Genomic DNA, 21,703 nt, shown 5'->3' on the forward strand with positions numbered 1-21,703 from the left:
ATCAGAGTTGTCATGGCTGGAGTGGGGCAGGGCCAGCTCCAAAGAAGGATCCACGCCATAGTTGTTAATGTCCGTGCCAGGCCCTGTCATTCATGCTCTGAAGGACATCAGCATCGCTTGGTGCTGGTGGGGGCCACCAGGAGGAGGCCTGCTGCCCCCTTTAGCCAGGCCATAGCTGGACTCCTGTGCTCTCCCTTTTTATGGAAAGTGACCTTGTGAAACAGAACAACAGACCACTGGGAACCAGAGAGTGTGAGCTTAAGTGCCAGCTGTTAGGGAACTGCAGGGGGAACCGGAGGGCCTCGGTCCCTGAGGTTGGGCCCCAGTTCCTCCCATCCCAGCTAGCCAGCCAGAGTACTCCTGGGCCACACACTGGACCGGCCCGCCGTCTTCACAGTGCACAGTATCCTAAGTAAGACCAGATAGGTAGATAATAGGTAGAGAGGTAAGTAGGTAGGTAGACAAATAGGGTGACAGACAAACAGATAGATGATGAATGGATGAATAGACAGATAGATGATAGGTAGAGTTCATAGACAGATGGATGTAGATAGATAAATATTGTATTGGAAAAACCTGCTAGTCTTCCCTCTTTCTCTCCATTACTCTCACACAACTACAACGTTCACTCTGACACCAGATGGGTGCCCCCTGCCCCCCCGCAAACCTTCACACCACAACTCAGTTCTGACACTATCTGGAGATGTCAGATCCCACAGGTTAAGGGCTCAGTCCCTCAAGTCTGCTCCCTCCACTTCAGATGCCAATTGCAAGTAGTAGGTCTCCAGGGTTCCCACAGCTTCTGTCCTACTTGGGGACAAAATGGGGGTTTGCATCACCCCCTCCTCGAGTTCAAGTAATTTGCCAGAACAGCTCACAGAACTCAGGGAAACACGTACATTTGGCAGTCTATTAAAGGATGTGACAAAGGAGACAGAACAGCCAGCTGAGGAGATTCACAGGACGAGGTCTGGGAGGGTCCCACATGCAGGAGCTTCTGTCCCCATGGAGCTTGGTGTATCAACCTCTGGGTATGTGGATGTGTCCACTAACCTGGAAGCACCCCGAATCCCGTACTGTTGGGGTTTTATGGAGGCTTCCTCGTGTGGGCATGATCCATTATTAACTCCATTTCCAGCCCCTCTTCCCTCTCTGGAGAATGCGGGTGGAGCTGAAAATTCCAAGCTTCTAGTCATGGCTTAGTCTTTCTGGTGACCAGCCCCCAACCAGGAGCCATCCAGGAGCCCACCCAGAGTCACCTCAGTAGAACAAAAGATGCTCCTAGGGCTCTTATCACTTAGGAATTTACAAGGGTTTTAGGAACTCTGTGCCAGGGATGGGGTCAAAGACCAAGTATATATTTCTTAACATAAATCACAATATCACAAAGATGGATAGGTGAATAAATAGACTGATTGATAGACAGACAGATAGGCAGCCAGAGAGACATAGATTATCCCCATTTTACACCTGAGGAAACTGAGGCACAGAGAGATTGTTAGCTGCCCATGGTTTCACAGTTAGCAGATGGTAATTCACATTTACGGTTGTCAGCCTACTCAGCCACAGATAAAAGGAACACTCAAGAAACCTTCAGCATCTGAATTGTGCAAAGCTGACTTCCTGCAAACCTGGACTGACAAATCTGAGAATAAACAGCAGGTGCAAAATGATTGCAGCAAAGCTTAGACCAAAATGAAAACCAGGTTCCAAAGTTGGCAAATAAGTTCATTCAATGAGATGGCGTCGGAAGAACAGGCTTGCCTGACTCTGGGGTGATAGGTGGCATCTAGCTGGGCACCACAGAGGGAGAACTGGGGCATGGCACCTAGTTGGTGCTCAGTACGTTAGTTGAATGAATGAATGAGAGAGTGGCTCAGTGGCTTCCAGTGGCCATGAGGGTTGGGCATATACACCCCATGAAGAGAGACACTGATTTGTCCTCATTTCCTCTAAATGACAGGTCCATGAAGTTAGTCCCTGAGAAGGACAGCGCCACTTCAGAGGCCCAGACAGGGGTTCCCCTAGATGATCCTGAGGGGGCAGGACAGCCAAAAGGAGAGGACAGCATGCAATATGGCAGGGTAACCACCCGCTGCTCCCTCCCCCTCTCCACATCCACTGCCGCTGCTGCCCCCGGGGACTCAGGACCTCCCAAGAGATACAGCACTTGGGGGGGACTCAGGACCTCCCAAGAGATACAGCACTTGGGGGGGGGATGGGGCTGGGGGGACGACTCACCTTTATTGAACACCTACTATGTGCCACGTAAGATTCTAGATACTTCATACTTCTTAATGCCCACAACCACCCTAAAATCAGATGGTGATAGCTCCATTGTAGAGATGAAGAAACTGGGTTCTTAAAGAGTTTAGACATTTGTGTTCTCACAGCTAGCAAGTGACCAACTTGGGACTCAAACCTAGGACAGTCTGAATCTGAAACTTGTACTACTTCTTCTCTCCTATGCTGCTCTGTCCACCCATCCCCCACCCATTCACCCACGTACCTACTCATTCATCCATCCATCCATTTACCTTTCCACCTATTCACCCATCCATCCCACTCACCCATCCATCCACCTACCCATCTACTCACTCTTCTATCCATCTCACACAATCATCCACCCATCTGCCACCCTGCCATCCATCCATCCATCCATCCATTCATCCATCCATCCGCTCATTTACGCATCCACCCTCCTACAGACCCACTCATTTATTCATCCACCCACCCACCTACCCATTTACTCACCCATTCGCCCACTCAACCATCCACCTACTCATCCATCCAGAAGACATTTGCAGAACCCCCACTGTGTGCCAGACAAAGTTTCTGCCTTGGTGGACCTTGCAGGCTAGTGGTGGGGGGCAGGGGAGAGAGTGAGAAAACAATTATGCTAATAAGCAAGGTGATATCAGGTAGTGATAAATGCTATAAACAAAATAAAGAAAGTGATGAGACAGGGACCGACCAAGGATCAGGGACCTGCTTGGATAGGATGCTCTGAGGAGTGACATTTGACATCCCTGAAGGATGCGAAGGAAGTAGCCATGGAAAGAGCAGGGGGAGGAGCATTCCAGGCAGAGGGAACAGCAGGGGCAGAGACTCTGAGGTGAGGAGCTTAGGGTGCCAGAGAAAAGAAAGGGATCCCATGAAACCAGTGGATAGTGCGTAGACGGTAAGGTGAAAGAGTGTACAAGAGGTTTAGAATTTCTTCTCAGAGCAAGAGAAAGTGCAGGGCAGGTTAGCAACAGCAAGATGTTTTCAACAGCAAGTGGATGTTTTCAGAAGTTCACTCTGGCTGCAGCTGCATGGAGAATTTCAGATTTGTAGGAACCAGACTTTAAACAAGTGGCTTAACCTCTCTGTGCCTCAGTTTCCCTATCTGTCAGGTGGGAATTATGATGAGGATGGAGACACATGCTGGTCCCATAGTAGGTGTTCAATAAATCACTCCAAACTCAGAAAGTGCCACAGCCTGTCCCCTTTAAGGCTCCCACTGCCATCTGGGAGCCATAGAGGAAGGGGGTCCTGAGGCTGGGCGGGCCTGGAGGGGAGAGGATGCTCCAGGTGGGAGGTACTGCATGGTTGTTCCATCTGCCCCACTGGCAAGTTGTGGGAGCCCCACCTGGCCTTTCCTCTCTCCCCCTGGGGTGTCTCTCTGCCCCCATCTCTCCTACGTGTGCTACAGGTGAAGGCTACCATGTACCTGACCTACCTACGAGCTGTGGGCACCCCGCTCTGCCTCCATGCACTTTTCCTCTTCCTATGCCAGCAAGTGGCCTCCTTCTGCCGTGGCTACTGGCTGAGCCTGTGGGCAGATGACCCCACCGTGGACGGACGGCAGACTCACGCAGCCCTGCGGGGCTGGGTCTTTGGGCTCCTGGGCTGCCTCCAAGGTACCCCTGCCAGCTTTCCTCACTCTCCATCCTCCAGCTCCACCCGAGGGTTTCTCAGGGCTCCTTCACCCACACCTCCCTGGCTCACCCTGTCCTTCCTGAACATCTGTGCAAATGTCCTGGGTCCAAACACAGACCTGCATCCTTAAGATGGGGCTGGGGAAGTGGGGGACAGGGCACATCCCTACTTTTACAGAAGCCTCAGAGTCTCTTCCAGCCTCATCAGCAAAGGCAGAATTTTGGCCTCCAGATGCTGGGGCAGCTGAGCACTTAGGTGGGGCAGCAGGTCCACTGGACTCTGCCCCTCTCCCAAGCTGAGGACAGCCCCAAGTCTGACTGTTGGTGACTTCCAGCACCCCACCCCAATCCCATGCTTCTGCCACTGCCCCACCCCCATCCCCCATAGGAGGTAGAGCCCTGCATCACATCCCCACCATCATCTCCTCCCATCTTCTCTTCCTTTTTAAAAAATAGATTTATTTTTTTAGAGCAGTTTTACATTCACAGCAAAATTGAGCAGAAGGTACAGAGATTTCCCCACTCATCTATAACCTCCATCATTACCAACATCCCCCCACCAGAGTGGTACATTTGTTACAAATGAACCTATATCCACACATCCTAGTTAGCCAAAGTCTGCAGTTTTCATCAGGGTTCACTCTTGGTGTTGTACATTCCATGGGATGGACAAATGTATAATGACATATATCCACTGTTACAGTATCATACAGAATAGTTTCACTGCCCTAAAATTCTCTGTTCTCCACCTATTCATCTCTGTTTCACTGATCTCGTTGTCTATTCTTTCACCAATACCACAGAGTCTTTTTTTCCTGAGTTGTATACCATAATATTTCGTCCCAGTTTTGTTGATATAGTTGACTTACAGCACTGTGTAAGTTTAAGATGTAGAGCATGATGATTTGGCTTACATACATCATGAAATGATGACCACAGTGAGTTTAGTGAACATCCGTCATCTCATATAAATATGAAATTAAAGAAATAGAAAAAACATTTCCTTGTGATGAGAACTCTTAGGATTTACTCTCTTAACAACTTTCATACATAGCACACAGCAGTGTTTATTATATTTATCATGTTATACATTACATTCCTAGTGCTTAGTTATCTTATAACTGCAAGTTTGTACCTTTTGACGGCCTTCATCCAGTTCCCCCTCCCCGCATTCCCCCGTCTCTGAGGGAACATATCCAAAAAAATATTACTAAGGCCAATGTCAAAGAGCATACTGCCTGTTTTCTTCTAAAAGTTTTATGGTTTCAGGTCTTATGTTTAAGCCTTTAATCCATTTTGAATTTATTTTTGTGTATGGTATGAGAAAGTAGTCCAGTTTGATTCTTTTGCAGGTACCAGTTTGATTCTTTTGCATGTAGTGTCCATGTTTCCCAGTACCATTTATTGAAGAGGCTGTCTTTTTTTTTTTAATCCAATCCAACCTTATGTCTTTTTTTTTTAATTGGGGTATAGTTGTTTTACAATGTTGTGTTAGTTTCTCCTGTACAGTGAAGTAGAGTTCCCTGTGCTATACAGCAAGTTCTTATTAGTTATCTATTTTATACATATTAGTGTATATATGTCAATCCCAATCTCCCAATTCATCCCACCCCCACCCCCACCCCCGCTTTCCCCTCTTGGTGTCCATACGTTTGTTCTCTACATCTGTGTCTCTATTTCTGCCTTGCAAACACCAGTTCATCTGTACCATTTTTCTAGATTCCACATATATGTGTTAATATACGATATTTGTTTTTCTCTTTCTGACTTACTTCACTCTGTATGACAGTCTCTAGGTCCATCCATGTCTCTACAAATGACCCAGTTTCCTTCCTTTTTATGGCTGAGTAATATTGAAGAGGGTATCTTTTCCCCATTGTATATTCTTGCATATTTTTTTGTAGATTAATTGCCCATATAATGTGGGTTTATTTCTGGGCTCTCTATTCTGTTCCATTGATCTGTGTGTCTGTTTTTGTGCCAGTACCATATGGTTTTGATGACTGTAACTTCGTAATATAGTTTGAAATCAGGGAGTGTGATACCTCCAGCTTTATTCTTCTTTCTCAAAATTGTTTTGGCCATTCAGGATCTTCTGTGTTTCCATACAAATTTTAGAATTATTTTTTTCTAATTCTGTGAAAAATGCCATTGGTATTTTGATAGGGATTGCATTGAACCTGTTGATTACCTTGGGTAGTATGAGGATTTTAACAATATTAATTCTTCCAATCCATGAGTATGGTATATCTTTCCATCTGTGTCATCTTCAGTTTCTTTCAACAGTGTCTTACAGTTTTCCAAGTAAAGGTCTTTTACCTCCTTAGCTAGATTTATTCTGAGATATTTTATTCTTTTTGATGCAACTGTAAATGGGATTGTTAAATTCCTTTCTAATAGTTCACTGTTAGTGTATAGAAATGCAACATATTTCTGTATATTAAATTTGTATTCTGTAACTTTACTGAATTCATTATTGGGTTCTAGTAGTTTTTTGGTGGCATCTTTAGGATTTTCTATGTATAGTATCATGTCATCTCTAAATGGTGAGTTTTACTTCTTCCTTTCCAATTTGGACTCCATTTATTTCTTTTTCTTGTCTAATTGCTGTGGTTAAGACTTCCAATATTATGTTGAATAAAAATGGTGATAATGGGCATCCTTGTCTTGTTCCTGACCCTAGAGTAAATGCTTTGAGCTTTTCAACACAGTGTATGATGTTAGCTGTGGGCTTGTTGTGTATGGCCTTTATTATGTTGAGGTGTATTCCCTCTGCTTTGTTGAGAATTTTTATCATAAATGGATGTTGTAGTTTGTCAAATGGTTTTTCCATACCTATTGAGATGATTGTGTGATTTTTACTCTTCAGTTTGTTAATGTGGTGTATCACATTGCTTGCTTTGTGGATATTAAACCATCTTTGCATCCCTGGGATAAATCCCACTTGATCATGGTGTATGGTCCTTTTAATGTATTGTTGAATTTGGTTTGCGAATATTTTGTTGAGAATTTTTGCATTTATGTTCACCAGTGATGTTGGCCTGTAATTTTCTTTTTTTGTTCTATCTTTGTCTGATTTTGGTATCTGGATGATGCTGGCCTTGTAGAATGATTTTGGAAGTGTTCGTTCCTCTGCAATTTTTTGAATAGTTTGATAAGGATATGTATTAACTTGTCTCTAAAGAGTCTGTACCATCTGGTTCTGGAATTTTTTTTTTATTACTTATTCAATTTCATTCCTGGTAATTGGTCTGTTCATATTTTCTATTTCTTCCTGTTCAGTCTTGGGAGGTTGTACATTTCCAGGAATTTGTCCATTTCTTCTAGGTTGTCCATTTTATTGGCATATAATTGTTCATAGTCATCTATTATAATCATTTCCATTTGCATGGAATAGCTTTTTCCATCCCCTCACTTTCAATCTCTGTGTGTCTTTAGGTCTAAAATGAGTCTCTTGTAGGCAGCATACATGTGGGTCTTTTTTTATATCCACTCAGCCACTCTATGTCTTTTAATTGGAGCATTTAGTCCATTACATTTAATGTACTTACTGCCATTTTGTTCATTATTTTGGGGTTATTTTTATAGTTCTTTTCTGTTCCTTTCTTCTTCTTTTTTTCTCTTCCCATGTGATTTGATGACTATCTTTGGTGTTATTTTTGAATTTCTTTCTCTTTTTTTTTGTGTGTGTCTATTATAGGTTTTTGGTTTGTGGTTAGCATGTGGTTTAAATATAGCAATCCATATATGTGTGGGTTTTTTAAGTTGTTTATCTCTTAAGTTCGAAAGCATTTAACAACCTTGCTTTTTTTTTTCCTCTCCCTGCCACATTTACTGTTTTTTACATCTTTTTGTTTTGTATATCCCTTAACTACTTATTGTGGATATAGATGATTTTATGACTTTCATCTTTTAATCTTCCTATTCGCGTTATATGTGGTTGGTTTAGCACTTTTACTGTGTATTTGCTTTTACCAATGAGATTTTTCCTTTCGTACAGTTTGTATTTCTAGTTGTGGGCTTTCCTTTTTTTGCTGGCATATAGGAAAGTGATTGAATTTTTCATACTAACCTTGCATCCTGGAATGTTGCTATAATTGCTTATTAGTTTCAGGAGTTTTTGGTCAGTTCTTTTAGATTTTCTACATAGATGATCATGTGATCTGCAAACAAATACAGCTTTATTTCTTCCTTGGAAATCTGCATACCTTTTATTTCCTTATCTTATTGCATTAACTAGGACTTCTAGCAGGGTGTTGAAGAAGAGTGGTAAGAGGGGACATTCTTGCCTTGTTTCAGATCTTACTGGGAAAGCACCAAGCTTCTCACCATTAGGTTAGCTTCTCACCATTAGGTTTTTAATAGATATTCTTTATCAAGTTGAGGAAGTTCTCGATTCCTATTTTACTGAGAGAGGTTTTGGGTTTTGTTTTGGGGGGGTTGTTTTTGTTTATTTGTTTTATCATGAATAGGTACTGGATGTTGTCTAATCTTTTTCTGCATCTATTGATATGGTCAGGTGATTTTTCTTTTTTAGCCTATTGATGTGATAGATTACATTAATTGATTTTTCAGATTTTTTAAATATTTATTTATTTATTTGGCTGCACTGGGTCTTAGTTGTCACACGCAGGATCTTCATTGCCACGTGCAAGATCTTCATTGTCGCAGGCGGGATCTTTAGTTGTGGCATGCAGGATCTAGTTCCCTGACCAGGGATCAAACCCGGGCCCCCTGCATTGGGAGCACGGAGTCTTAACAACTGGACCACCAGGGAAGTCCCAAATTTTCAAATGTTGAAGCAGCCTTGCATATCTGGGGTAAATTCCACCTGTTCATGATGTACGATTCTTTTCATACATTGTTGGATTTAATTTGCTAATATTTTGTTGAAGATTTTTACATGTACGTTCTTGAGAGATATTGGTCTATACAGTTTTCTTGTACTGTCTGTCTGATTTTGGTATTAGGAAATGTTGCCCTCATAGAATAAGTTAGAAAGTATTCCCTCAGCTTCAACCCTCTGAAAGAGAGTGTAGGGAATTGGTATAATTTCTCCTTAAATATTTGTTAGTGAACTCATCTGGGACTGGCAGTTCCTGTTTTGGAAAGTTATTAATTGTCAATTCAATTTCTTTAATAGTTATAGGCCTATTCAGATTGTCTATTTCTTCTTGCATAAGTTTTAGTAGATTGCGTCTATCAAGGAACTGGTCCATTTCTCCTAGGTTTTCAAATTTATGGGCAGAGAGTTGTTTGTGGTATTCCTTTTTTATACTTTTAATATCCATGGGATCTGTAGTGATGTCCCTTTTAAAATTTTTTCAGATATTAGTAATTTGTGTCTTCTCTCTTTCTTCTTAGCCTGGCTAGAAGCTTATCAATTTTCTGATCTTTTCAAAGAACTAGGCTTTGGTTTCATTGATTTCCTGTTTTCAATTTCACTGATTTCTACTGTAATTTTTATTGTTTCTTTTCTTCTGCTCACTTTGGATTCAATTTTCTCTTCTTTTTCTAGTTTCCTAAAGTAGAAGCTTAGACGATGGATTTTAGAGCTTTCTTTTTTCTAATATATATTTATTCAGTGCTAAACATTTGCCTCTAAGTACTGCTTTTATTACATGCCCAAAATTTGATAAGTTGTGTTTTTATTTTCATTTAGTTCAAAATATTTTAAAATTGCTCATGAGGTTTCTTCTTTGACCCACGTGTTACTTAGAAATGTGTTAATATTCATGTATTGGGGATTTTCCAGGTATTTGTTATTTCTAGTATAATTCCACTGTGGTCTAAGAACAGACATTGTATAATTTCTCTTCTTTTAAATTTGTTAAGGTGTATTCTATAGTCCAGAATTGTGGTCTATCTTAGTGAATGTTTCATGTGAGCTTAGGAATTTGTGTTCTGCTGCTGTTAGATGAAGTGGTCTGTTTATGTCCATTATATCCAGTTGATTGATGGTGTTGTTGAGTTCATCTCTGTCCTTAACTGATTTTCTCCCTGCTGGATTTTCTGCCTTTTCTGATAGAGGGGTGTTGAAATCTCCAGCTATGATAATGGATTCATTTATTTCTCCTTGCAGTTCTATCAGTTTTTGCCTCACATATTTTGATGCCCTTTTGTTAGGCAATACACATTAAGGATTGTTAAGTCTTCTTGAGTAACTGACCCCTTTATCATTATGTAATGCCCCTCTTTATCCCTGATAACTTTTCTTACTCTAAAGTCTGCTCTATTTGAGGTTAATATAGCTACAAACTATACAGGTATAATATACTAACTATTTAAAACTATATGTCTCAGACTAGCTTAAGCAACAAGAGAATTTATTGGCTTGTGGACTGGAATCCATAGGTAACTAGCTTGAGGTATGGCTGGATCCACGGGTCCAGCAAATACTGGAAGATTAGCTTCATTTTCTTCCTCTATGATAGCTTCCTGTCCAGGCAGGCTACTTCCCCTGGTGCTAACATAGTATCCCACAAAGTGAGTACCTCTTCCCAGAAGTCCCAGCAGAGTCCCAGGTCTCATTGGCCTGACTTGGGTCATGTGTTCACCCCGAGCCAACTGCAATGGTTCGGATTGGCTAGGGATGAAATTTTCCCCACCCCAGAAACAGAGAGTGAAGTTAGCTCCGTTCCAAGCACACAGATTGGCATTGGGAGGAAGGGGGTGTATTAGTTTCCTAGGGCTGCCATAAAACGGATTACCACAAACTTGGTAGCTTAGAACAACAGAAATTTTTATTCTCTCACAGTTCTGAAGCCAGAAGTCCAAAATCAAGGTGTCAGCAAAAATTGGTCCCTCTTGGAGGCTCTGAAGGAGAAACTGTCCCATGCCTTTCTCCTAGCTTCTGCTGGTTGCCAGCCATCCTTGGCATTCCTGGGCTTGTGGTGTATCACTCCAGTCTCTGTCTCCGTCTTCACATCATCTTCTTCTCTGTGTCTCTGTGTGTCCTCTCCTCTTCTTATAAGGACACTAGTCATCAGATTTAGAAGCCGCCCTAAATCCAGGATTTCACCTCAAGCTCTTTCACTAATAACATCTTCAAACGCCCTCTTTTTTTTTTTTTTTTTTTTTTTGCGGTACGCGTGGCCTCTCCCGTTGCGGAGCACAGGCTCCGGACGCGCAGGCTCAGCGGCCATGGCTCACGGGCCCAGCCGCTCCACAGCATGTGGGATCTTCCCAGACCGGGGCACGAACCCGTGTCCCCTGCATCGGCAGGCGGACTCTCAACCACTGTGCCATCAGGGAAGCCCCAAAGGCTGTCTTTCCAAATAAGGTCACATTCTGAGGTTCCTGGTGGACATGAATTTGGGGGGAGACACTATTTAACCCACTGCATGGTGGTCCCATCAAAGGATAAATCAGGGTGGCCAGTTCATAACATAGCCACCACAGGGTGATGGGGGTCTCCAGCCCTTATGCCTTGACCCCTTCTCTCTCCCCAGCAATCGGGCTCTTTGCCTCCATGGCCACAGTGCTCCTAGGAGGGATCCGGGCATCCAGCCTGCTCTTCCGGGGGCTCCTGTGGGACGTAGCACAGTCTCCTATTGGCTTCTTTGAGCGGACGCCCATTGGGAACCTGCTGAACCGCTTCTCCAAAGAGACAGACATAGTAGACGTGGACATCCCAGACAAATTCCGGTCTCTACTGATGTATGCCTTCGGACTCCTGGAGGTTGGCCTGGTGGTGACAGTGACCACCCCGCTGGCTGTCGTGGCCATCGTGCCACTGCTGCTCTTCTATGCTGGGTTTCAGGTAAGGGGAGGTTGGAGAGGCTCCTGGGGCCAGCCAAGGTCACCTCCACCAGTCCCCTGTCTCTGGGCAGGACTCAGTGTAAGAGGTTCTGCCCAGCTGGACATCTAGGAGCTGCCCCTGGAAGAATTCTCAGAGACAGAGACACCACAGTCTGTTTCTAACACTTACTCTCATCTCTGTCTCCCAAATGTTCACATCAAAGTTCTTAACGTCTAACAGTTTATCCTGCTACTGTTGCTGAAATCAGGTATCTCTTCCTCAGTGATCTGGAAACCAAGAAGGCATTGCAAGCTCTCAAAGACCATTGTATTAGGCTCGACTCTTTCAGTTGCCAGAACCAGAGACCAACTTAAATTAGCTTAAACACAAGAACAGAATTAATGGCTTATGCTCCCAGGGTGCAGGGGGTCAGCTCTTACTAGGACGCTGTCACTCTTTCCATATCTTCCCTCAGTGGTTCTTGAAGTGTGGTATCAGACCAGCAGCATCAGTTTCACCTGGGAACTAGTTAGAAATGCACATTCTCAGGCCCCATTCAAGACCTACTGACTCAGATACTATGGAGCTGCGGCCCAGAAATCTGGGTTTTAATGAACCTTCCAGGTAATTCTGATCCATGCTAATATTTAAGAATCACTGGCTCAGCTCTGCTTGGCCTAACTTTGCACACACTCCTTTTCTAGGGGGCAGGTCTGATGGCCCCCTTGCAACCCTATACTCACAGCCTCCCACCTCAGCAACCCCCGACACAAAGCAACTTTTCTCCAGCTCAGCATTCACACATCCATCCCAGGGAAGATTCTGATTGGCCTTTCATGAGGCATGTGTCATCCCTGAGCTCATCACTGTGACCAAAGGAATAGTTTACTCTGCCTAGCAGGGCTGTGTCATGTGACTACCTCCATGATCAGGTCTCATGATTGACCGCCAACCCCCCATCCCCACCAAGGAAATCAGAAGTAGAAGAAACCATGGTAGCCAGACAAAAATCAGAAGTAGAAAAAACAAAACAAAACATGGTAGCCAGACAAAAACCATGGCCATCGCTGCCCTCCACAACTATCCCAAGTCTTTTCTATAGCCTCTTGACCTGGGGGAGGAACTGCTTCTCTAGAGCTTTGGAGTCGGACAGAGATGTGTTTGAATCCAGGTCCTGCCACTTGCTTGCTATAGAGGCTTAGACCAGCTGCTTAATCCCTCTGAGCCTCTGGTGTTCTTACCTATAAACTGTGACCGACCCTAATGCCCACCTCACAATGACTGAATACTGCAGTTGACCCTTGAACGACGTGGGGATTAGGGGCACTGACACTCCTTGCAATTAAAAATCTGCTTAGAAGTTATAGCTGGCCCTCTGCATACACAGTTCCTCCATAGCCACAGATTCAACCAAGTGCAGAACGTAGCACTGTAGTATCTACTATTGAAAAGTATCCACAAATAAGTGGACCTGTGCAGTTCAAGCCCATGTTGTTCGAGGGTCAACTGTATTTGGAAAGCGCCTGGCATGCAGCCTGGGTGATCAGCAAATGCAGGTTCTTTCCTGCCTGCCAGCCGCACACAGCTTCCAACCTCAAACCAAATAACGATATATATTGTTTGTGCGTCATGGTGTTCGCAGCACCTGGCATGTAACCTTCGAGTTAAGTGAATGAATTTGACTTGTCAAGCTGCCTTCCTTGCCCTTTGTGGCTTTGTTCCCACAATGACTGGCCCTAAGTGAAGCAGTTGGCCTTAGAGCTGAGAATGAGATATTTACTATAGACTAGGTCTATAGTAAATAGACCAGACTCCATCCTGGCTGTACATGAGAATCACTCGAAGGCTTTTTAAAAATTCCAAGGCCAGGGTGATGCCACCAGAGAGGTTGATGCCACCAGAGATTCTGATTCAATAGTTCGGGGGTGAGGCATTGGGAGTTTTTGAAGATTCTCAGGTGATTTTTAAAAAGACCCATGGAACTCTGATTCTACAAGGAAATTGGAGCCCAGAGAAGAGAAGCCACTGACCCAAGGTCACACAGCAAGCTGGTAACAGAGCTCCCTATGCTTCTCAAACTGTCTCTCTGTGTTTGTGACCTCTCTGCTCCCCACTGTCCCACTTCAGAGCCTGTATGTGGCCAGCTCATGCCAGCTCAGACGCCTGGAATCAGCCAGGTACTCATCCGTGTGTTCCCATGTGGCCGAGACATTCCAGGGCGGAGCAGTGGTCAGGGCCTTCCGGGTCCAGGGCTGCTTTGTGGCTCAGAACGACGCACACATGGATGAAAGCCAGAGAGTCAGTTTCCCGCGGCTGGTGGCTGACAGGTAGGAAGGGGGCAGAGAAGAACCTATAATCCTTCTGTGTCCCCAGAGGATGAGACCTAAGGTCATACTGTGTGGTCAGAGAGGTCACGTGGCCTGCTCAAGGTCACACAGCGAGTCGAGGGTAAAGCAGAGCCTAGACCCCACGGGTGCACATGGCTCACAGTGTGAGCAGATGGACCTTGGCCTGAGGGATCCCCAACCACAGATGGGCAGGAAGTACAGGTGTCAGCAAAAGGGAAGAAGCCTCTGTTGCCAGGCCACTAGACCAGCCTCTGTTGCCTTGGTGACAAAGGAGCTACATAAGCATCCTCGGCCTCCTTTCGGTACTAAGCAAGAATAAGAACACAAGTTTTGAGCACAGACAGACACAGGTGCAAATCCCAGCTCTGCAACTTACTAGCTGGATGATCTTGGGCAAGTCACATAACCTCTCTGAGCCTCATTTGTCAAAGTGAGTTTGCACTCATGGAGTGGCTACTGAGATTAAACAAATACACTCACAGCTAATCCTTGTAATGTGCTTACCACATGCCCAGCACAGTCCTCAGCATCCTCTGTGGATTAATTTATTTAATCCTATTAACAACTCCACCAGGCAGAGACCCTTTTATAGATGATGAATCTTAGGCACAGAGAGATTTAGGAACTTGCCCAGGGCCACACTGCAAATACATGGTGGAGTGAGGATTTGAATCCAGTCAGTCTGGTGCCAGAGTGTGGAGAGGGTCAAGCACACAGTGGGTGTGAATTCAATAAATGTCAGTTCCTTCCTTCTTTCTGCCCAGATCTCCAGCCAGCTGGGGCTATGAGGCCCTGCAGCTGTGGGCAGTGTCTCAATGCCATATGCCTTCTAGGTGACCTGCCCTGCCCCTTCCTGGGGTCCTAGCCTAGGGAGGAGGGACCTTACAAACATTTACAAAGCACCTACTTTGTGGAAGGGCCAATGATTTCTGCGCCATATACGATAGGTGTATCTCATTTAATCCTCACAACTATAATGAGCCAGACGTTACTTCATCCCACAGATGGGTAAACTGGGGTTCGGAGAAGTGAAGGGACTCCCCCAAGGTCAGCCATCTAGGAAGTGGCAGACCCTCAGTCAGGCAGATGTGGCTTCAAATCCCGGTGTTTGTTATGTTTGTGGACTTGGGCAAGTACCTAACCCTTCTGGTGTCCTCATCTGTCCAATGGGGACAACAGTCCTCCCATCGTGGGGTTGTTAAGAGGACTAGGTGTTATATGCAGTGAAGCCCAGAGTTCCCTGAAGACAGGGATTTTTATCTGTTTGGTTTGCGGCTGTGTCCCCAGCATCTCCAGTATGCATGGCACACAGTAGGTGCTGAATACATATCTGCTGAATGAATGCATGAATGAATGGTCAAGTAGGAATTCAATAAAAGGAAAAAGAAGTAGGAATTCAATTTCCTCATCCATTCAATATGTATTTGTTGAGAACCTACTACGTGCTCAGTCCTGTGCTGGGTCCTGGGGACAGAGCCATGAACAAGACAAAGTTGATGGACTTCCCTGCTGGTGCAGTAGTTAAGAATCCACATGCCAGTGCAGGTGACACAGGTTCGAGCCCTGGGCCGGGAAGATCCCACATGACGCGGACCAACTAAGCCCATGCGCCACAACTACTGAGTCTGCACTCTAGAGTCCACGAGCCAAAACTACTGAAGCCCACGTGCCACAACTACTGAAGCCCGCACGCCTACAGCCCATGCTCCGCGACAAGAGAAGCCACCGCAATAAGCCCGTGCATCTCAACGAGGAGTGGCCCCCACACGCTGCAACTAGAGGAAGCTCACGCACAGCAATGAAGACCCAATGCAGCCAAAAATGAAATATTAATTAATTAGTTAATTAAAAAAAAAGACAAAGTTGCTGCCCTCATGAGCCTGCTGATGGAGGCCGACAGTCAAGGACTGATTAACTAGTTTAGCTATACAGAGTGATAAAAGGGAGGAGTCGTCCTGAGGGCTCTCTGAGGAGGTGAGGCTTGAGCTGGCTGTGTGAGGGTAAGATGTTGGCCATGTGAAGAAGGAGGTCGGATTCAGGCAGGGGGAACACAGGGGACATGGCTTGGCATAGCCTGGGGACAGAAAAGTGGCAGCACAGCAGAGCTTACTTGAGCACCTACTGTGGGACCTGGGTGTGGAGGAGACCATTGCCGGGACCCCATGGGCACTCGAGCCGGCATGCTGTCCAGGCCTTGTGCCCAGGGAGGCAGGTAGCACAGAGAGGCCCCACTGACCCCACTCTTACCTGTCCCCTCGCAGGTGGCTCGCTTCCAACCTGGAGCTCGTGGGGAATGGGCTGGTGTTTGCGGCCGCCCTGTGCGCAGTCCTGAGCAAGGCCCACCTCAGCCCCGGCCTCGTGGGCTTCTCTGTCTCAGCCGCCCTGCAGGTACTTCCGACACCCCAATCTGGGCTCTGGGGTGCGGGCAGAATGGACACAGACCTCTGCCAGTGGGACCTTCAAGGACCTGAGTCCAAACTACCAACCAGTGAGGAAGACACGGCTCTGCAAGAGCCTAGGCTGGACCTTGGAGCCTCGCTGTGCTCCTCTGAAAAATGGGCAGTAATCCCTTCACTTCAGACACTATAAAGACTCATTGAGATAAAGTAGACAGAGTCCATTTCCAGTGCATTGTTAACGTTTTGTTAACTATTAATAACAATATTTAATGTCAGGTTATGACATCTGTAAAGGAAAAAAAATATATATATATACATATATGTAAATAGCATTCATTATGAATGAGACATTGTTCTAAGAGCTTTATAAATATTAGCTCATTTAATCCTGCCCACAAGCCCACCAGGGGTACTATTACTGTCCTCATTTTACAGTTGAGGCAACTAAGCTTAAGGCTAAAGCAAGTAACAGGAGGGAACATGATTGGGGGGAGGGTGCTTTTCTTTTGCATGGCCCAGAAGACCTCTCTGAGAAGGGGGATTGAGATCTGTGGCCTAAAGGGAGTGGGGGAATAGGGGAGGAGCAGTCCTGGTGGAGGGAACAGCAGGAGGAAAGGCCCTGCGATGGCGGGAGGGGTGCGACTGGTGTGTTAGAGGAACAACAAGAAAGCGGTGTGGCTGGAGAGAGTGTGAGGACAAAACTGGAGGGAAATGAGGTTGGGAAGGGGTGGGGGCAGGGCGAGCAGACTCTGGGGAGGAGCTTGGTGTGGTACCAAGTGGGAAATCAGTGTTAAGTGGAGGGAAACCTCTCTGAATGGAAGTCTTTGGGCTGGATCCTGCTGGGTGTCCTTGAGAGGGCCACACACCTTCTCTGGTCCTGTCTCCCTACCTGTTTCAAGAAGGGTTGGATAAGCTGATGTCCGAGGGCTCCTTTCTGGTCCATATACTCCAGTTCAACTAAAGGAAAAGAGGGATCCTTGTGGCTACAGCCAAATTCTGCCCCCTCGTCTGCTCCGGGTCCCGCCTCCCAGCCCCTGCCTCACCTGTGGGGTGGCCTTGCTGAAGCTGTCCTGAGGTGTCTTCTCGAACCAGGTGACCCAGACGCTGCAGTGGGCTGTTCGCAGCTGGACAGACCTGGAGAGCAGCATCGTGTCGGTGGAACGATTGAAGGACTACGCCCAGACGCCCAAGGAGGTGATGGGCAAGAGATGGAGGGGGAGCGGGCACCATCCAGGACTTACAGCAGAGGACGGTGGACCCATGTTGACATCTGCCACCGGCTTTAGAGCCCCCACCACTGCAGACTGCAGTCACAGCCAAGGTGGCAGGAATGGTTAAGAGGGTAGGGTCTGAGACGAGGTCAAATCCTGGTTCCTCTGAATGGCAAGGCAGGGCACTCTGAGTGACAGGGGACCAGGAGTAACAGCAACATGACAGTAACATAACAGCAGCTTGGTAGCAACATTATAGAAACATGACAGCAGCACAACAGTAACACGATAGCACTACTGAAACAGAATAGCAGGAACAGTAGAGAAACATAGCAGCAACGTAACGGTGCTGGGTGTACTAGGAGGTCATCCCACAATAAAGGACTTCATACAGTGTCTGGCACACCGCAAACACTCAATACATGTCCACACTCTAATTAGCCCCATTTCACAGATGGGGAAACCAAGGCTCAAGGGAGTGGAGTGACCTGTTCAAGGTCACAGGAATAGCAAATGGCAGCACTGGTCTCCCCACTGCACAGACTTGCCCTTTTCCCTAAAAGGAGAGTGTCTACCTCTACTAGCGAAAGAGAGAATATTTGAAAATTAATAATGGCTAATAACAAAAATAGATAAAGAGTAGCCAACATCATTATTTTTTTATTTTCACTATACCAAATATTATTTGTTTTTAGCCTTGCTGCATTCCATGCCCCATAACAACCCTGTAAAGTAGCAGTAAATAAGCCCACTTTACAGAAGAGGAAACTGAGGGTCAGAGAGGCAGGCCCTTTTGTGAGAAGCCTGGAGAAAGGCTCCTCTGACCCAATGTCCCCTCCTGCCCTAGGCACCCTGGAGGCCGGCCACCTGTGCGGCCCGGCCCCCCTGGCCTCATGGGGGGCAGATCGAGTTCCGGGACTTTGGGCTGAGATACCGACCCGAGCTCCCGCTGGCCGTGCGGGGAGTGTCCTTCAAGATCCACGCAGGAGAGAAGGTGAGCGGCTCACCTACAACTTCCTCCTCGTGGTGGCCAGGCCACAGGGCGGCTGGAGAGGCCTCAGGGCCGTGGCCAGGCTGGGCATCACCCAGAGTCCAGGTCCTGAGCACCGGCTGCCTGCTCCACGTCCGCACCTCAGGTCCCCCAGTCTTCAGACCCACCACGCCCTAAAGGGAACTTATCATCTTCCCCAAACCTGCTTCCATCTTGGTGAAACCCACCCACCTTGGTGTCCCAGATGAGGAGGCATCACCCCAACTTCTTTCTTCTTTCTCTATCATTAGTTGAACACCTACTATGTGCTGGGTGAGGTGCTGAATGTTCCACATACTTATCCAGTTTGCATGGGCTCAGTTCCTTGCTTTGCCGTGCCTGACCTTGGACAAGTCACTGCATGCCTTGGTCTCAGTTTCCCATCTGTAAAGTGGGAATAATAATGTCAACCTCATAGAGTTGTTGAGAAGTTTACCTGGGTTAATACATAGAAACTGCCTGGAACAGTGCCTGGCACATAGCAAATGCTACAGAAGTGCTCACCAATGCTTTTATTCATTATTATTTGCATTTTCACTCTGACAACACACCTAATATCACCTCATTTATAGATGATTAGTCAGGCTGCTTCATTGTATCCTTCTCTGCCCTCCCCACCTGGTGACACTTCCTCCCTGCCCTCCCCTCCACTGCTCCAGGCCCTCAGCTTCCTGTTTCACCCCCTCCAATCTATTCTCCTGTGATCTTGATTTGAGCATGTCATTTCCCTGCTCCAGACCTTCCTCTCTCTCCCAGCTTCCTTCTGGTAAAGCCCAAACTCCTGAGCTTGGCATTCAAGGCCCTTTCTCCACTTCATTCATTGCCCTGCCAGGGCTTAGCCAACATTTGTGGAGCAGCAGCCTCTGGGCCAGGTGGGTACATGGTGCTGCCCTCGAGGAGCTTACAGGCTAGCAGTTGGTGTGGTTCACCCGGCATCTTCCCCCTCCCTGAACTCCTAGTCATCCTTCAAGATTCCACTCAAGTATCTTCTCCTCCATGAAGCCTTCTCTGATTACCCCATCAACCTCCATCCCAGGCAACATGAACAGCAGCACCTCCATGCTTACCTCCATTGCTGCAGGCCAGAGCCTGGTTATAGAGAGTGCTTGTTCATCACACTGTATTCAAGTTTACTCAGGTGCACTGTTTCCAAGACCAGATGGTGAGCCCTTTGGAGCAAGGACTCCTTAATTTCTGTATTCCTGGTGCCTAAAAGAGTGCCTGTCATACAGTGGGCGACACACATGCTTCGTTCACTTATTAAACAAAGAGTGTTGAACCCCCACCAAGTGTCAAGGAAAGATGGGGGATGGATAGAAAGATGGGCAGATAGATGGAAGGATGAAGGATGGATGGCTGGGATTGGGGGCTGGATGGAAAGAAGAAAGAGGCATGGATGGAAGGATGAATGGATGGATAGGATGGAGTGGAAGAAAGGATGAGAGATGGAAGGCAGGATAGGAATATGGATGGAAGGATGGTGTGTGGAAGGAAGGATGAAGGACAGAGGGAAGGATGAGGGTATGGATGGAAGGAAGGGGAAGGATGAAGGAATAGGAGGAAGGGTGGGGAAGTGGATGAAAAGATGGGAGAGGTGTATCAGGATGAGGGGAAGATAGAGAAGAATGCACAGACAGAAGGTTGGATGGATTGATGAATGGATATATGGACAGGTGGACAGATGGACAGATGGAAGGATGGATGCTCAAAGGATGATGGATAGATGGATGGGTCTTGGGTGCAGGGGAAACATCTAGCAAAGACATGCCCAGGAACCCTGTGGGCTATGGCCTGCCTTCTGGCCGGGCCTGGTCAGAATGGGCCTTACTCCCCCATCCCCCGGCAGGTGGGCATCGTCGGCAGGACAGGGGCAGGAAAGTCCTCCCTGGCTGGGGGCCTGCTGCGGCTCCTAGAGGCGGCTGAGGGCGGGATCTGGATCGACGGGGTCCCCATCGCCCAAGTGGGGCTGCACACACTTCGGTCCAGGATCACCATCATCCCCCAGGTGAGGCCTGGGGAGGGGTGGGCAGAGGTGGGGGGAGGGGGATAGGTGGGAGGCATGGCTGGCCCAGCTCTGACCCACTGTCCCTTCCGGCCAGGACCCCATCCTGTTCCCCGGCTCTCTGCGAATGAACCTCGACATGCTACACGAGCACTCAGACGAAGCCATCTGGGCGGCCCTGGAGACGGTGCAGCTGAGAGCCACGGTGGCCAGCCTGCCCGGCCAGCTGCACTATGAGTGTGCCGACCAAGGCGACAACCTGAGGTAGGGTCGCCGCACCCCAGCCAAACCCTGTGAGATGCCGGGGGAGAGGCAGGTGTGGCCAAGGTCCCCCCCAGGGTAATATGCCCTGGAAGTCACCTCCCCACATAGGATGATCAACCCCATTCTATTCCTAATCACAGTACAAATCCCATCCCTCATCAGCCGTTCCAAACTCCAACACAATCTCTGAATATCGAGATATTTTTTCTTTTTCCTAAATTTGTTTCTAAGTTTATTTGGTGGCAAAACTCAACCTCTACTGACACGAGGCTACTTCTGGTCTGTATTTATCTCACTCAGCATTTATTTTGCTGCAAAGATACGGTGTTTGATATTGGGTGCTAACCCCACGCTCACTGGGGTCGTCAAGTAACATAGGGTGTACGCCTTTAAAAGCTTTAAGAAATCGTAGTAAAATACACATAGCATCTTAACCATTTTTTAGTGTCCAATTCCATAGTGTTCAGTACATTCACATCATTGTGCAATAAACCTCCAGAACTTTTTCATTTTGTGAAACCGAAATTCTGTAGCCATTAAACAATTCTTTATTCTTCCCTCCCACCAGCCCCCATTTCACTTTGTTTCTCTAGGTACTTCATTTAGGTGGAATATTATAGTATTTGTCTTTTTGTGACTGGCTTATCTCACACAGCATAATGTCCTCCGTGTTCATCCATGATGTAACATGTGCCAGAATTTCCTCCAGTTTTAAGGCTGAATAATATTCCATTGTATGGATAGACCACATTTTTCTTATCCGTTCATCCATTGATGGACGCTTGGGT

General features: G+C 46.6%; 1 protein-coding gene across 1 annotated transcript in view; it reads left to right on the forward strand.

Annotated features, from left to right (window-relative positions):
• Positions 1-21,703, forward strand: part of ABCC6 (ATP binding cassette subfamily C member 6) — a 55,766-nt gene that overhangs the window by 32,352 nt on the left and 1,711 nt on the right. The window contains exons 21-29 of the mRNA XM_030884059.2: positions 1,964-2,084; positions 3,695-3,902; positions 11,372-11,682; positions 13,789-13,988; positions 16,271-16,397; positions 17,501-17,602; positions 18,467-18,613; positions 20,496-20,654; positions 20,749-20,915. Of these exons, the coding sequence (XP_030739919.1) occupies positions 1,964-2,084; positions 3,695-3,902; positions 11,372-11,682; positions 13,789-13,988; positions 16,271-16,397; positions 17,501-17,602; positions 18,467-18,613; positions 20,496-20,654; positions 20,749-20,915 (1,542 nt within the window). The remainder of the gene's footprint in view (positions 1-1,963; positions 2,085-3,694; positions 3,903-11,371; positions 11,683-13,788; positions 13,989-16,270; positions 16,398-17,500; positions 17,603-18,466; positions 18,614-20,495; positions 20,655-20,748; positions 20,916-21,703) is intronic.

The sequence above is a fragment of the Globicephala melas genome, chromosome 15 (genome assembly GCF_963455315.2).
Source record: "Globicephala melas chromosome 15, mGloMel1.2, whole genome shotgun sequence".
NCBI lineage: Eukaryota > Metazoa > Chordata > Mammalia > Artiodactyla > Delphinidae > Globicephala > Globicephala melas.